Source organism: Puccinia triticina, chromosome 3A (genome assembly GCF_026914185.1).
Source record: "Puccinia triticina chromosome 3A, complete sequence".
Taxonomy (NCBI): domain Eukaryota; kingdom Fungi; phylum Basidiomycota; class Pucciniomycetes; order Pucciniales; family Pucciniaceae; genus Puccinia; species Puccinia triticina.
In genome coordinates, this window is record NC_070560.1 from 5,530,021 (window position 1) to 5,545,026 (window position 15,006).

General features: G+C 51.4%; 1 protein-coding gene across 1 annotated transcript; it reads right to left on the bottom strand.

Moving 5' to 3' along the window:
• Positions 1 to 10,099: 10,099 nt before the first annotated feature.
• Positions 10,100 to 14,456, bottom strand: PtA15_3A593 (uncharacterized protein; the record flags this gene model as incomplete). Its single annotated transcript, XM_053167575.1, has 8 exons — positions 10,100 to 10,233; positions 10,317 to 10,404; positions 10,560 to 11,599; positions 11,684 to 12,211; positions 12,293 to 12,359; positions 12,427 to 13,468; positions 13,534 to 14,144; positions 14,220 to 14,456. 8 exons carry the CDS (start codon positions 14,454 to 14,456, stop codon positions 10,100 to 10,102), a joined length of 3,747 nt encoding a protein of 1,248 aa, XP_053018779.1.
• Between the last annotated feature and the right edge of the window lie 550 nt (positions 14,457 to 15,006).

The window sequence follows — 15,006 nt, forward strand, 5'->3', positions numbered from 1 at the left end:
AGAAAGAAGAAAATAAATAAATAAATTTTAAACAATTGATAAAATGCAGGAGTGAAAGGTGAATAAAAAGAAAGAAAGAACCAAGGACGTCCAGATAACCGCCAAAAAATAGATTGCCGCTGTCGAGCGCAAAGGAAAGAAACAAAAGGTGTCGTTATCTTAATCACACAAAAAAAAATTGGTATGAGGGAGACGGACAATCGCGGGGGGCGCATGTGTCTCGCAGCCAGCGCATGCTATCCCCCCAGGTACTTGCCATAACGTATGTCACTCAACCAGGAGTAGACATTTTGAGGCTGGCTAAGATCCTCTCAAAAGGCATTGGGCCTAGCGCCTTTGTCATGATGTCGGCCGATTGAGCATTGGTTGGAACCCATTCGATTGCAAGTCTCTTGCGGTGGAGTTGTTCATTGACATAGAAAACCTCGCGCTCCGAGTGTCTGGTGCGCTTGTTTGCCGTGTTGTCCTTCGAGATTTTGACTGCGGCATCATTGTCGCACATGAGTTTTGGGGTGATAATTTGATTGGTCATGTCAAAGAATAGCTCTTTGAGCCACACCGAGTGCCGCGAAGCCCATCCTAGGGCCATGAACTCCGCATGACACGTTGACGTAGCTACTGACGGTTGGCGTTTGCTGGCCCACAGTATTGGCACTCCAAATAGCGTTGTGACAGATCCGTGGGTTGAACGTGCAAACTCGCCACCCCAGTTGGCATCAACCCATGTGAGCATATCATGGTCATTGGTGTTTGGTTTAATGATCAGTTCGCGACACCCAAACGCTTTGATGTACCCAAGGGTGTGTTGTACCGCCGACCAGTGCCGTTTGGTGGGTGATTTGGCGAAGCGCGCCAGAAAACCAACAGCAAACGCTAAGTCTGGGCGCGTGGCTACTGCGAGGTAGTTCAGAGATCCGACAATGGAGAGATAACCATTAGGGTTGATGACTTCTTCGCCAGATTGGGTGGAAGTAATGGAGTTGGTGTCTTTTAATGGCACCGCTCGAGGAAGAGTTGCTTCAGTGGTAAAGGTTTCCAAAATTTTGCGCGTGAGGAAAGGTTGCGAGAGGATAATTTTCGAGGGGCTGGGCCGATCGACCTTGATTCCCACGATTGTGTGTAATGAACCTTCCCAGGTGGTTCGGAGTTTGGATTCAAGAGCTGAGCGAAACTCTTGCATTGTGCCAGGGGAGGAGGCCGTGACCACGCCGTCGTTCACGTGAATCCACACCAGCAAGGTTTCTCCACCGCGATGCATATGGTAGAAGGAGTCGTCATAGAAGCTGACGTGGAAGCCAATACCTTCCATGACTTGCACAAAATGCTTCCACCAACAGCGACCCCCTTGCTTAGTGCCATAGAGTCCCTTATCAAGCTTGAGGGACTTGCCTTTATGTTCCTCAGGCACAAACATCCCATCCGGAACCTTGACCCACACGTCTTCATCGATTTCGCCATGTAGATACGCTGCGGTGATGTCAAAAGACTCGATTGCCCAACGATTTGATGTTGCCACTACAAAGAGCATCCGGAGGGACGCGAATGTCGCTGTTGGAGCCCAGGTGTCGTGGTAATCTTGGCCAAAAATCTGGCTGAACCCACGGACAATGTATTGTGCTTTGTATTTCTTGATTGAGCCGTCCTGGTTGCGCTTTATGTCGAAGAGCCACCTGGCGTCCGTTTCCTTTCGTCCCGCTGGCACGTGTTCGAAATGCCACACCGACATGTCCCAGATGTTTGCAAGTTCAGTCTCCACGGCTGCCGCCCATCGATCGCCATCCTTTCTGGCTACTGCACGGGCATAAGTTCTTGGAAGCAACTGGCTCCTTGTGACAGCTGACAGTCCCGTGCTTTCAGGTGATTGACTGACTAGAGTGGTCTCAGCAGTATTCGAACCAAGAACAAGTGCTGAATTAAAAATCATGGGGGCGACATCTTCAGTGTTGAGCAACTTGTCTATCGGACGCCAAACAGGTGCGATATCCGGTGCCGAGGCCAGTTCGTCATTGTGTTGAGGAACCTGGTGATCGTTGTCCCCGTTGTTGAGAATCTTATTGAGAGATGATGATAAAGTCAGTTTGGGCTTGATTGGTTCCGGAGGGTTCACAGAGGTTTGATTGGAGTATGGAAAGGTCGCAATGGATGACTCAAAGAAGGAATTATTCGTCGGCACCCAAAAGATCCATCCCTTGCCTCCTTGGACATAGCCCACAAGGTTGCAGCGCCAGGCACGTTGATCAGTCTTCCCTGTCCGATAAACATCTGGTTTGTGTACAAAAGCCACCTCGCCGAAGGCCCGGAGCCGATCCAAGAGGGGTTTCTTGTTAAACATAAGTTCCATGGGTGTTTTATCACCCGTCAGCGAGTTGATCAATTGGTTGTGGGTGAAGTAGCCCCACAAGTAAGCAAAACCCCAAAATTTGGTGGGTAATCCCGAAGACACTAGTGCCGTGCGCGCCATCTCACCAACAGTCCGATGGAGTCGCTCTGCCGCTCCGTTCTGTTCCGGCTCGTAGGGCATTGAGTGCTGGTGTTTGATACCTTTATCCTGCAGCCACGAAAGAAAAGCTTTTGAGGTGAATTCGCCGCCGCCGTCCGTTCGAAATTGTTTGAGTTTCCTCCCGGTGAGTCTCTCCATCCGCTCGATGTACCGCTTAAAATTCAAGCACACTTCACTTTTAGCTTTCAGCAAGAATCCCTCGGAATAGGTGCTAGCAAGATCCCGAAAGACAACAAGATATTTAACGCCGTTGAATCCTTCAATGAATGGGCCCAGCACATCAGAAACAATGACATCCATTGGCTGAAGCGTTGATTCTTCGGAAAGCCGTTGACCCCTGTTGCGTTTACTTTTGCTCACCAGACAGTCTTCACAGACAAAGTCTTTATTGGTTAACTTATCTGGTAGCCCTGGTAGGCTGCCCAGCGCACACATACGAATTATCCGCTTGAGACTAACGTGGCCGAGCCGACGATGCCACATCAGTGCGTCTGAGTTCTTGATGGAAACATCACACGCGATAATTGCATTGGGGGGAGTTGAAGGATCACAGGCTTTGGAAGTGGGGGGTACATAAACGGCAGGGGAAGGCGATGACCGAGAAAATACTGGGACCTGCCACCAACGGTGAATTGGATAAGATCGAAAGCTGAAACCATTAGGGAAATGGATCGACGCGATGCCTTGATCAGATATGCACAATTGACCGCCACCTAGTCGGAGAGTTTCGGCTGAGAGAAGGGTACATGTTGCCGTTGGGCAGTAGTAGACGTTGTTGAGTGTGATCGATCCTAACTGATTCCAGAGCTTCATCTTCCCAACCACAGTGACAAACAATTGTGGTCCGTGAGTCGCAACTGTCAGAGGAATGGGGTTAGACAGAGTAGTATGGTCAAAGAGCAACGATAAGTCGTTCGTGAAAGTATGAGAGGCACACGAGTCCAACCCAAAAAATCGCCCTCCCCGGCTAACAAAGCGAGCGATCTCCTCCCGCTTCACCTCAGGGTTGCGCATGTCTGTGGAGACTGACAGAATGGTTGGACCATTAGCTGGTGCAGCAGGCGAAGGTTTGAGGGCCGGAGCAGCTCTCGAAGCGGTTGAACAAATGGCTTGAGTTTTGGTAGAATGCGCATCGGAAGACGACATGATGATGATCGCCGTGTCAGTACCAGTTCCGTCGGAGGTGAGGAGGTCGCGACGATCTGGACTAGAAGTTAATGATGTGAGAGCGGATTGAGGTGTGCTTTGGCCTTGCGAAATCGGTCCCGCAGTTAAGGTAGACCGGTTGTGACACAAGCCAGCGACGGGTGACTGAGAGAGAAAAAATTCAGAGTGGAGCGGTACGTTGGTATGGTGAATTTGATCCTGCAGTGAAGGTGGATCGTGTTTGTTCGCCGTTATCGCAAGTTGAGGCATCATGGATCCGTCAAAAGATTGACTGCTGAAAAGGTGTTGATGATAGATGTAGTGTTATCGCTTGCAAGCGGACTCTCGAAAAAAAATGCACCGTGACCTGATTAGCAAGAATGAGGGCTCATAACCTCTTGTGCTCGTGCTCTGGGATGCCGGTGAAGAGAAGCAAAAGAGAGTATTGATTTCATCATCCTAGATCTAAAACAAAAGAAGGAAAAAAGAAATAGACAAGATAGTGAGAACAGATTGAGGCTTACCTGGGATGCCGGTGAAGAGAAGCAAAAGAGAGTGAGGAAAAGAGAGTTCACCGGCACCCAGGAGAGGAGTCTTTTAGAGAAACTAAGAACAGGATATAAACATAATCTAAGTACATATGCTAATACTGGAACATAACACCATAACACAGGTGAGGTCCAATGGGGCCGAACATTTAGTGGAGAGGTTGATTGGGTGAATGAAACTATGTAAATATGTAGTTAACACACTGGCAACGCCGCTGTCACTGCAGCCATGTTCAGCGCCTAGTGGGGCGCAGCAAAATCAGCGCGCTGATGCCAAAAAAACGGTCAGCGGCCATCAGCGGTCATTCTGCTGTGCTGCACTGATTTTCAGCGGTGCTGCGCTAACACTGATCAACAGCAGGCGTCCGCGGCAAACCACTGAATTCAGTGTTAGCACAGCGCTGACACTGATTGGGCTGGAGGATCAGTGTTAGACCGCTGCGCTGCGCTAAAAGTGCTGCTGATGTCAGTGCAGCGCAGTGGTTTCACCATTGCTTCTAGTCCTTTTGGCAGCATCACATTCATAGCTAGAAGTTTCTTCAGGGTCAGCGTTGTGGCCCACTGTTTTTCCCTCCTTCCTCCTCTCCACACTTGTTGGCCTCCTTTCCCACCCAAATCTGCTCCAAACATACCATCCCACATTAGTCTATCACCTCCACACAACATCTACATTCTCCTCCTCTCCAACACTTGAACTTTCTAGCCCCCTGCAGTCAGTCTCTCACCAGCTTCAGCCGCATCTAGTCCATGTCCTTGATCTATTGGAGTCCAGAACTGGCCAACTGCTCCGCTCCACTAACTGATCACAGCTCCTAATCTGTCCTCCCCGTGATCCCCAGGTTATCCCTTCTGGGTGCATTCCCTGAATGTGAAGCTTTAAGTTTCTGCATGCTTTTTTCTGTGAATTCTGACATCACCACATGGATGCTTATGTCACCCAATGTGCTGTGATCTCAGCCACGCATTTATTTCCGCCTGTGCTACCACCAAGTGCACACTCCATCAACCCATGCCTATATAACCCATCACACTGGGCCAACTCCAGCTTTTTGAGCCAATTTCAATGCAGGGTGATTGGGGCACCAATTTAGTGGTGTCCTTGTTGCCCCTGGACCCTGAATGGGAGATCTCGCCTCTGGGGTGCCCGCCATACCAGACCCACAGGCAAAGAAGATTTTCTCCCCTTGACTCTGAGGACTAGTTTTCAGGCTGGCCATTGAGGAGAGAAGTTCCTCTCCTGGATAACACCCAATCAAGCCCCCTGACCACATGGCAAAACCTTGGTGACACTTGGCTGCGTAGGACTTGGGAAGGTGCCTAGATGTGCTTGATGCTCTTGGGCTGGCGTGCTGCTCACATGCCTTCCGCAGGCCATGCCTAGGGCTGTTCCCCTGGGCAGCCCTATTCTGGGGTGAGCCGACCCAAGCAAAATAAAAAAGGCGCCCTGGAAGCGCACTTTGGTGCATGCCATAAATGGGGGGCCTGGGTGGGATAGCTGGCGTGCCCAATGAGTGAGCGGCGGCGCACTACAGCTTTGGTTCATAGTCAGATTTTTGGGCCAACCCAATCAGAGAATAGACTTCCTGAAACCAACCAAAAATGGGGTGGTGCGCTATATGAGCGCTACACGTTAGCGTAGCAGCGCTGTTCTTTTGAGAGGTTGAGTGGAATGATGAAGAGTGATTGCTTTGTGCTTGCTGAAAGCCCTAAATAACCATTTCAACAGACAGCCAACAGTCCCCAAACTGTGCACAGAAAAAAATTCTTGAGAAAAGGTGCAGGTTTGTGCTAATCATGCGCAATTGGCGGTACATGTACAGCAAAGTTGGAAAACAATTGAAAACAAAACAAGAATTGAAAATCTCTCAACAAGATAGTATGGAAATTTTCAAAGTAAAGGGTACAGAAAGTGACAGATATCACTTTTGTACTGGTGGTCTTCACCAGAAACTATAAGCCAGTCACTATAGAAATACATTCTGCATGTAACACACTAATATTTAAGTGGGGAAGCTTTGCATCTTCCTTGAATTTAGCTTGAGCTAAATAAATGTTCATACTTCCGCAAGTCATTCTGGAATTTGTCTTGTGTGAAGATGAAGTTTTGAATTCCCATCAACTCCAATCTTTCAATGATTTCTGAGAAATCTTGATCCTTCCCATTCTCATTTTCTTTGAGTTTCTTGATTTCAATGAGGTATCTTATGTACTGCTCTTCAGCTCTCTCCTTTGAACTTTTCAACAAAATATTGTCTTCATTTATCCAAGGAAGCTGCATGACATGCCAAATTTTGAGTGAAAGAATTTTGTACCTTTCTGATCCATTGATCAATAGCTGGATCATTTTTTCATGCTCCATGGATGCACCTCTCTCTTTTGGGTTTGGAACTCTTTGGTTTTTGTTTAAACCAGTCAGATAATTTGAGCCTTTTAACCTCTCTGTAAACTCATCTAGAATTTCTGATATATGCTCACTATGGATTGGCTCTTCCTCCCTGTGCCACATGGATTCAATGAGATGTGTTTTGTCAAGTTTCTTGAAATGAATCACAAAAAAGTCAAATAGCTCATATGAAAAGTGATTGATGCATGAAATCATCTGGATAACTTCCTCAAATGTATGAAGCTTTTGGTATTCAGTTGATTTCTTGAATTCATCTGAGATAACTTCTGGGTGGTATCTCTGGATGAATTTCAGCATGTCATGTATCACTTTGAAGTGCATCAGCAGTTTCTCTTTTGGATACCAGTCAAATTCCACTCCAGAAATATAGTGAATTATCTTTTCCAAGAGTTTTTTCATTTCAGGCAATGATCTGGAATTTTCTGGTGGAGCTTTTGAGAGAAATTCCTCCCTGATTGTCTGGAAATTATGAAAAATACATCTTCCTTCTTCATAAATCAGTTTATACTTGATAAATTGGTACTCTGCCTGTTGCCAAGTCTTCTCATCTAATCCTGTCAATTCAATGGCATAGAAATTAATACACATTATATATTTTCATATACCTTTGACAAAAATGAGTTTTTGAGAATAGGAGGCTTACCATGAAATATATCCTTGAGGTTATCCTTCAGGTTACGGTCCTCTGCAATGCTTGATCTGAGATCAAAGTTGATGTATGTGCTTAAGACATCATATTGAGGGAACATGGCAATAAGGAAACTTGTAAACAGTTGACCCTGATCTTTTTTCTTGAATTCTACAAGATTTTCAGGGGAGACAAGCTGAATTTGCTTCAAATCTCGAAAGAAATCAATCATCAGGTCACTCCAATGGGACATCATGGCTCTCAATCCCACATTCCAAACCTTTAGTGGCTGCAATCTGAAGCTCCTTGGCGCCTCCTTAAAGGATGAAAAGGGACCCTCTATCACCTTCAAGAATATTTCATCAACAAGGTCACCAGGCAATAAGACTTGATCTGTTTCCAGTAATACTTTCCGGCCTAATTTAATTTCTAGGATCTTTCTGCTATATAGTTGGTTGGTGATTTTCTCTAAAACATCCATGTGCTGGTAGAAACTTTCTGGAAATCTGTATTCTGGGGATGAATTTGGTTCTAGATTGGTGATCTTGGTGATTTTTGTTCTTATCTTGAAATGATGCTCCCTGACTTGCAATATTTCTGCAATCAGAAAAATGTGAGTCTTCCAGAAAAGGTGCCTGATTTAGAATGGAAGCACCTACTTTTCCTTTTTTTGTCCAACAGATCTTGCTGCTGAAAAGTCAAGAGGTCTTGGTTAGGAATTTTCTTCTTAGGTGAGTCCACAGGATCTGAATATCACCAAGAGCTTCCTTATGATAAGCATTGGAAAAAGATGGATATTTTGTGGATGCAATGTTTTATCTTACTTGGCAGTGTGGGGATTGCTTGAACATAGCTAGTTTCAGCAAAGTCTTGCTTCCCACTATGCTTAAAACCCAAAAGCTTGCTTTGATTATGTGGTGTTTCTGTCAATAATTCTCTGACATTGCCTATACAAACAGATCATGTAGCACTAATATCAGCTCAATCGTCTTTTGGCCTGAAGAGGGTATCAAGTCCTTAACCAATTAGTCAACCTACCTGCACTGGTGGAGGTTGATGGGTCTTGAGAGACAAATAATGGAAGGACAGGAGATGCATGTGAGCCAAAGTCAGTGTGGAGATAAAATATCAGGTTTATTTCTTCTTGGCTCCAATAATAAGCTTGATGAAAACTTACCCATATCATTGCAAGAAGGCAAGACCACCTTTGGTTGAGAAGACTTGCTGTCACCCATGATATGGGATGCTATTTTTGAGATAGCAGGATTAATTCCCAGCACCATGAAGAAGGCCAAGATGCAAGATCTTTGTCTAACCCCAGTGTTTTGACCAACCACCTTCATATTGATCTCTAAATAGAATGAATGTGTCATAGTCTCAACTTTTTCAAAATATATTGGGTAGTACATATTGATATTCTTCTGGACAAAAAGATCAGAGTTTGTCTCACCAGTTGGAAGAAAGTATATGGCCTAGGGGATAGCGTCAGTCTGGCTATGAAAAAGAAGATTGGGATTTTGGATCCTATCTATCAAAAATCTTAGTGAGGAATTGCAGTTATGGGGCTGGGCATACTAAGATAAAAGAATACCAAGGTGTTTCTTGAATCCACTCTCTGTCCTGGGGCACTGGCTATATTCTTCTTTTTTTGCAATACTGACCAAGCGTTCTGGGAGAATCAGAGATCTCCCAAAGCAGCCCTGCCCAGCAGATGGAAAAGCCTGGAACCCCCTACTTTCAAAATGTCCATGTCAAATCTCAAACATGTATTGTGTATAGACTGTGCACTCAGCAGCAAATTAAGAGACAAGATGATTCATTATGAGCATGTGACACACTACTGCACACTTCCTTTGAGTTTCTGTGTGTCACAACTGCTGGCACTGCAGCTGTGTTGAGCAAGCTTTTTTCTGCAGTGTATTATGAGCTGTAGCAGGGCACTTTCCATGTATGTAGCCTTTCACATACATGTAGCAGCCCGCACTCATAGTTGGCTGTGGTCCCTGCAGGAGCACCCCCCCCTCCTGTTGAAGAGCAGTTCAGCAAAGCTAGGCCAGCACCAAGGGACACAAAAACCCAAGTGTCCCAAACCTATTTCTCTCAAAACTTAGACCTAAAACCGGCCATCCTGGTAGTATTGAGCGCAAATGTGAAGGATGTCAACCAGTGAACTCTGCCCGAGTCTCCACTTTGCATGTAGAGGACCAGGACAAGAATAACATACAGCAGTGGCAGAAAAGCTTGCCGATTTGTGTGGCTAAAAATGATTTTTGCATTTCAGTCACAGGCTTGTACAGCTTCACTGTACAGGCAGTCAAACCCCCTTTCGGGCGGCTGGGTCCGCTGGAGGAGGGTGCGGGGCAGGGGGGATGTGCGGCGAAGGGCCTGCTTGACACAAAATCACTCCAGGATCCCAACAGTGCAACCCTCAAGGCCCCGTGTGAAACACATAGAAACTGGAGTTTTTCTTCTGATGGCATTCCTGACATGCAGGAGCCATAAACAGGCTTTGAGGCCGAAATCAGCAGCCCGAAAGTTGGGCCTACCGGACTGCACGCGTTCCTGCCATTGCTGTAGCCGCCAGAAAGGTAGCCGTTTTTCGTGATTGAAGCCCATGCTCCAGGCCCCAAGGGCCTGTGTTTTTTGGAAGGGGGACGCTAGAGGGCGAGGGACTGAGAGGACGCTTGTGTGCTCCTCGCCGCAGCGGGAGATGTTCTAGTTTGGCCGCCAGCGGGCGTGCAGGAGAGTGCGGCGGCGGGACTATTAGTGGCCACGCCGTTGGGCTGGTTCCACAAGAGCGCTGTGGCACAACGGCCACACCAAGCAAATATGCCAAGCCCAAAGAGAACAACGCGGGGAAGGACGCGGGGAAGTTATTTGCAAGAAGAGTCCCAACAGACACAGTCGCAGCCGGCCACAGGACACAGTGTGTTTCCGCGACGGGCCCACGAGGCGAGATGGTCGGCGTGGCCGACATGTCTGCAGCGATGGCACCAGGCCCAGATGGCTGCCACCCGCAACAGGCCGTCTCAGTCTCTGGGTGCTCGTGTGTTTGGGGTGTTTGTGGGAGAAGATGGGAGCAGAACTCACAGGCGGTCCGCGCGTCATTGATCGTCAGCGGGATCATGCAGACCGAGCACTTCGGCAGCCCTTTGCCACACATCCGACACCGGTTCGTCTGGTGGTTTGTGGCCACCGGCGTAAAAACATAGTGCGTGTGTGTGTATGTATGTGACGAACAAAGAAAGTGGGGTGGAGAGAACGGAGCGGCGATGTCAGAGAAAGCCGAAGGGAAGGGCGCTGAGAGAGGGGGAGCAAGAAGGAGGGACGAACCTGTTTGTTGTGGGCGCCGGGCGGGCCGGCGCCTGCGATGTTCTTCTTACTGGACGAGGAGGCGAGGAGCGGATTAGCAGAGCCATTTGCCGTCATCGTCGTCGTCGTCGTTGGCGGCGCAGAGGCAGTTGAATTAGTAGTGGAGAAGCCCACAGGCGACGGACAGGCGACAGACGAGGAGAGGGGGAGGGCGACGGAGGCGACGGGCGGGTTGCGGTCGGCGATGGCGCGGAGCTGTGCAAGGACGTTGGGGGCGTCGGAGAGCACTTCGAGGCAGTGTTGGCAGCGGAGCAAGAGCTGGGGAGGCGCGCGATGATCGCGGCCGGTCTGGGGGCCCATCCTCGCATTGGCGGTGGTGTTGGAATGGGCGGACGAGAGGGTCTGGCGGGCCTTGAGGCCGCGGGAGATGTCGAGCTCGACGCGCACGGTGAACAGGGCCCATCGGTCGAGCAGGCGTCGGTAACTGTCCACCCACCGTTCGGCCACCGTCTGGCTGTGTCTACCAGTGGAGCTGGTGGGAGGGACGACGAGGTGGCTGGCCAAGGCGGCCGTCTGCAGGTCGCCGGTCCGGTTGACGTAGGTCTGGATGAGCCGGAACCCGGGCCCGAGAAGGCCGGGCTCGTCGGGCTGCGGCTGGCCGGCGCGCGCCTTCTTGGCAGGCTCGGCGCCCGCGGGCTCCTCGGTCCTCTTGCTGCCGAGAAGGTCGGCCTGGCTGAGCCCAGTCAACAGGATGCCCTCCAGATCGCCCGACAGGACCGCATCGCGACTGCTGTCCTCGAGCCACTGGAAGATCTCCTCGTCGCTCAGGAACCGCAGCCCGACCGCGAGCCGGTCTTTCAGAGGCAGCCCCGTCTCGTCAATCACCTCGTGCCAGTCGCCCGTCGCGCAGTACGCAAAGATCGCCCGCAGGTACGGCTCCGACGTCCGCTCGTCCGACAGCTGGCGACACACTTGGTCGAAGATCGGGTCTCGCGCTTGGCCGTGTCGCTGGGTGTTCAAATGTGTCGCTAGCGGCGGGGCTAGCGTGCGTAACTGCAGATCTGCAATAAACACACACACATACAACACACATTTAAGATCTCTATATCCAGAGGAGGTTTCTCGAGAGATCCATCCAGACTCACCGTCGCTTCGCTGAAGACTGGCGATGGCCCGTTGGGTGTTCCCAGAGAAGAGGGCGATCGCACAGGCCTTTCCATACATGCCCATCCGTTCGTACTTGCTCAGCACTTCCTCGATCTTGCCCGAGTTGTAGTCCGGGCCACACAGGAAGAGGGCGGTCTGGCGCTGGTCGCTGAACTCGGAGGAGATGGTGAAGTTCTCGACTTGGTGGCTATGGTTGAACGTCCGCAAGGCTTTCAGATACTGCGAGAGCTGCTTGGTGTAGCTTGGGCTCGGATGGCTGTTGGCCGGCTTCTGTTTCGGACTCTTCCTGTTGTTGAAGAACTCTCCTCCGAACTGGTCCACCGGTGTCGTCGTTTGGGCGCTTCGTCGCTGTGACGGCGATGGTGTCCCCAGGTCTACCAACTGCTGCTGCTGCTGTTGTTGCTGATCTACGGGCAAGAATCCTTTCATGATGGCAAGCACGCCTTGGAAGCTGAAATCATAGCCATTGACTAACCCCGTTCCCTGTTGGGATAGTTTATCGGAATCTGGCAGCAGCAGCAGCAGCATATAGGTCGAATTTCAGGCTTAGAAGATGCTGTGTGAATGTGTTTGGGAAAGAGGCGTACGGGTGATCCATTCCCAGAAGGCGCCCAAGACTGGGTCGCCATTGACCAGATGCTCATTTTTCAATGGCTGGGTGGGGATGCACATAAATGTCAGATTATGAAGACAAGTGGGGATGACGAGGATCAAGACTAACGTTGGAGCCGTATCCGCTCATAGCCCGTTTCATCATGATCATCGAGATGTCATTCTTCAAGGGGCCCGGGTTGGGCTCAGTAGTAGTCGGCAAGCTGATCGGAGGATTGCCGATTGGATTGGGCATCCCGACGAGATGTCTTCCGAACTTATTGGCCAGTCTTAGTTCAGCAACGTCCTGGAAGGAACACGTCTTGAGGTCCATAGGGAGTTGTTGTTGTTGTTGTTGTTGGGGATCGGGATGTAACGGCTGAGGTGATTGGAAGGGGTTGGTATTAGAGCTTTCGGCAGACATGGGGATGGACGAGGTGTTGTGGGTAAGAGGCTGTGGACGGTCGGTGGAGTGTTTGACAGGATGCCATTCGATCCTGAGCCGGACGCCATCCGAGTAGGCCGTTTGGCCTCTCGATCCGAAGCTGGCCTCGCCGGGCGACTTGGATTCGACGAACTCGAGATGACCCTCGCGGGAGATGCTGAGCAGGTTGCAGGCGTATTCGGGGAGCAGTGCGGCGGAGGAGGGGCGGGTGTCGGGGAGGGAGGGCATGTGGGCGGCCACGATGGCCTGGCTCGGCCGGCTGAACGGCTTGAGCAGTCGCGAGGAGAACACGGTGTAGTTGGGTAGCTGCAGCTTCTCTCTCGGGGACGTCGAGGGGGACGAGCCTCGAGGGGCGATGGCAGACTTCCTGAAATTGGCGGCCAGGTTGTTGGGGAACGAGGCGGGCGAGGTGGAGGAGGATCCGGAGCCGGGGGGGAGGGTGTTTCTGGAGCCAAAGGGGTTCAACAAGGACCCGTCGCTCCAGTTCCGTGCACTCTGGGCGGGCGGATTGCCGTCGACGATGTCCCATATCCTGACTGTTGCGGAATCGGCGGAGAGGGTGGCGAGGACGCCTTTCCTGGACTTGGACCAGGTGAGGGAGAGGATCTGGGCGGAGTGCTCGGGCTTGGATCGGGTGGTGGTCGGGAGGGGCTCCTCTTGGGCGAATCGGAGGACACATTCGGTGGTCTTTCGGGTGTCCCAGAGCTTGACATAGCGGTCGTCGCCCCTGGAGGAAGAAGAGCAGTTTTAGTGATCGCGTTCGTGGGGTCTCGGGGGAGAAGGGGGGATGACCATGTGGCAAAGCGATGGGCAACCAGGGGGTCTGCCTTGATGCCCAGGACGGAGCGGGCGGGCCACTGGGAGACGGGGCTGAGCAGGCCGGCTGCAAAGTCGTGGGCGGGGGCGGAGGGGGGATGGTCGGTGCTGGTGGGCTTGTTGGCACCGGTAGCGCGGAGGTCGTAGAGGCCGATGATTTTGGAGGAGCTGGCGGCGAGGATGGCGGGCTGGGCTGAGGCGGGGGTGGGGGCTATGAATTCGAGGGCATGGACGGAGTCGGGATGGACAGCGTGGGCGAGGGCGAGCTGGTCGGCGGCCGGGTCGGCTGGGAGCGAGCTCTTGTCGTGGTGGGGGAGGGCGTGGGAGCGGGCGAGGATGGAGCGGTCGAGGTCGTAGATCTGGAGGCCGGCCTTGTCGAGCCCGAGTGCGAGCAGTTTCCCGCAGGGCGAGAAGCCGATGGCGCTGCAGGGCCGGGCGGCGCGGGCGGCGGCGAAGCTGATGATCGGGTGCGGCGGGCAGAGCTCGGGCCTGGCGGCGTCGGGCAGGGTGACGAGGAAGATCCGTCCGGAGGCGGTGCCGGCGGCGACGAGATCGAAGCCCTGGCGAGCGGTGCTCCAGTCGACGCACTAGGGTTTTTTTTGTTTTTTGTTTTTCGGTCAGCAGCCGTCTCGGCTGGATATATACGCTGGAGATGGGCATACCTTGTAGACGAAGGGCAGCTCGGCCCGGGACGCGAGGGTGCGGCAGTGGGTCTGCTGCTCGGGTGTGCGCCATGCCTGGTAGGAGCGCAGCTCGGCGGGCGAGACGACGAGGAACTTGCCGGTCGGCCGGGGCGAGCGGTCCTGGAGGAGGGCGAAGCGGCGGGCAGTCTGGGGGGTGGCGGTGGTCGTGGTTGCGGCTGGCTGGGTGCTCCCACTGGGCTGGTTCTTGGGCGCCATCCTGCCCTTCCTCGATCCCGCGCACCAGCAAACATGCAGCACCCATATGCAATATTGAATGACAACAACAGGAGCATCATGAGTAGTAGACCTCCTGTTCAACCAATCTCTCCTCAGACAAGAGGCCAAGGGAGAGCGAGTCTACTGGCTGTTCAAATCAATCCCCCCTTGGCCACAAGGCCAAGAGCAAACAGTCCAGTGTTGATTTAATATAAAAGGGGGGAACTTTGAGCAAGAAAAGGCCTCCCCAAAATCTTAAACCACATTGCAGCCCTGTCAGCCTTGCCCTCGTCTATCCGACTTGTCCGCCAGCCTGCCATTGCTTCAATCTTGGTTCAATTTGTCAATTTGTCTTTATAACAGAACCTCTCTTCAAGTAAGTCTGTATTTTCTTCTTTCTATTGGGATTCACCAGGGGGGCATGTGTGGCCCTCTCCAGGGAGTGCCAAACCGTATGTCTCTTTGGTAACACTAGCTGATGTCATCTGTGTGAGCATGCAAGGAGCAGGCTTAAAGGAGTTTGATCTTATGTGCAACTAAGACCAATCTT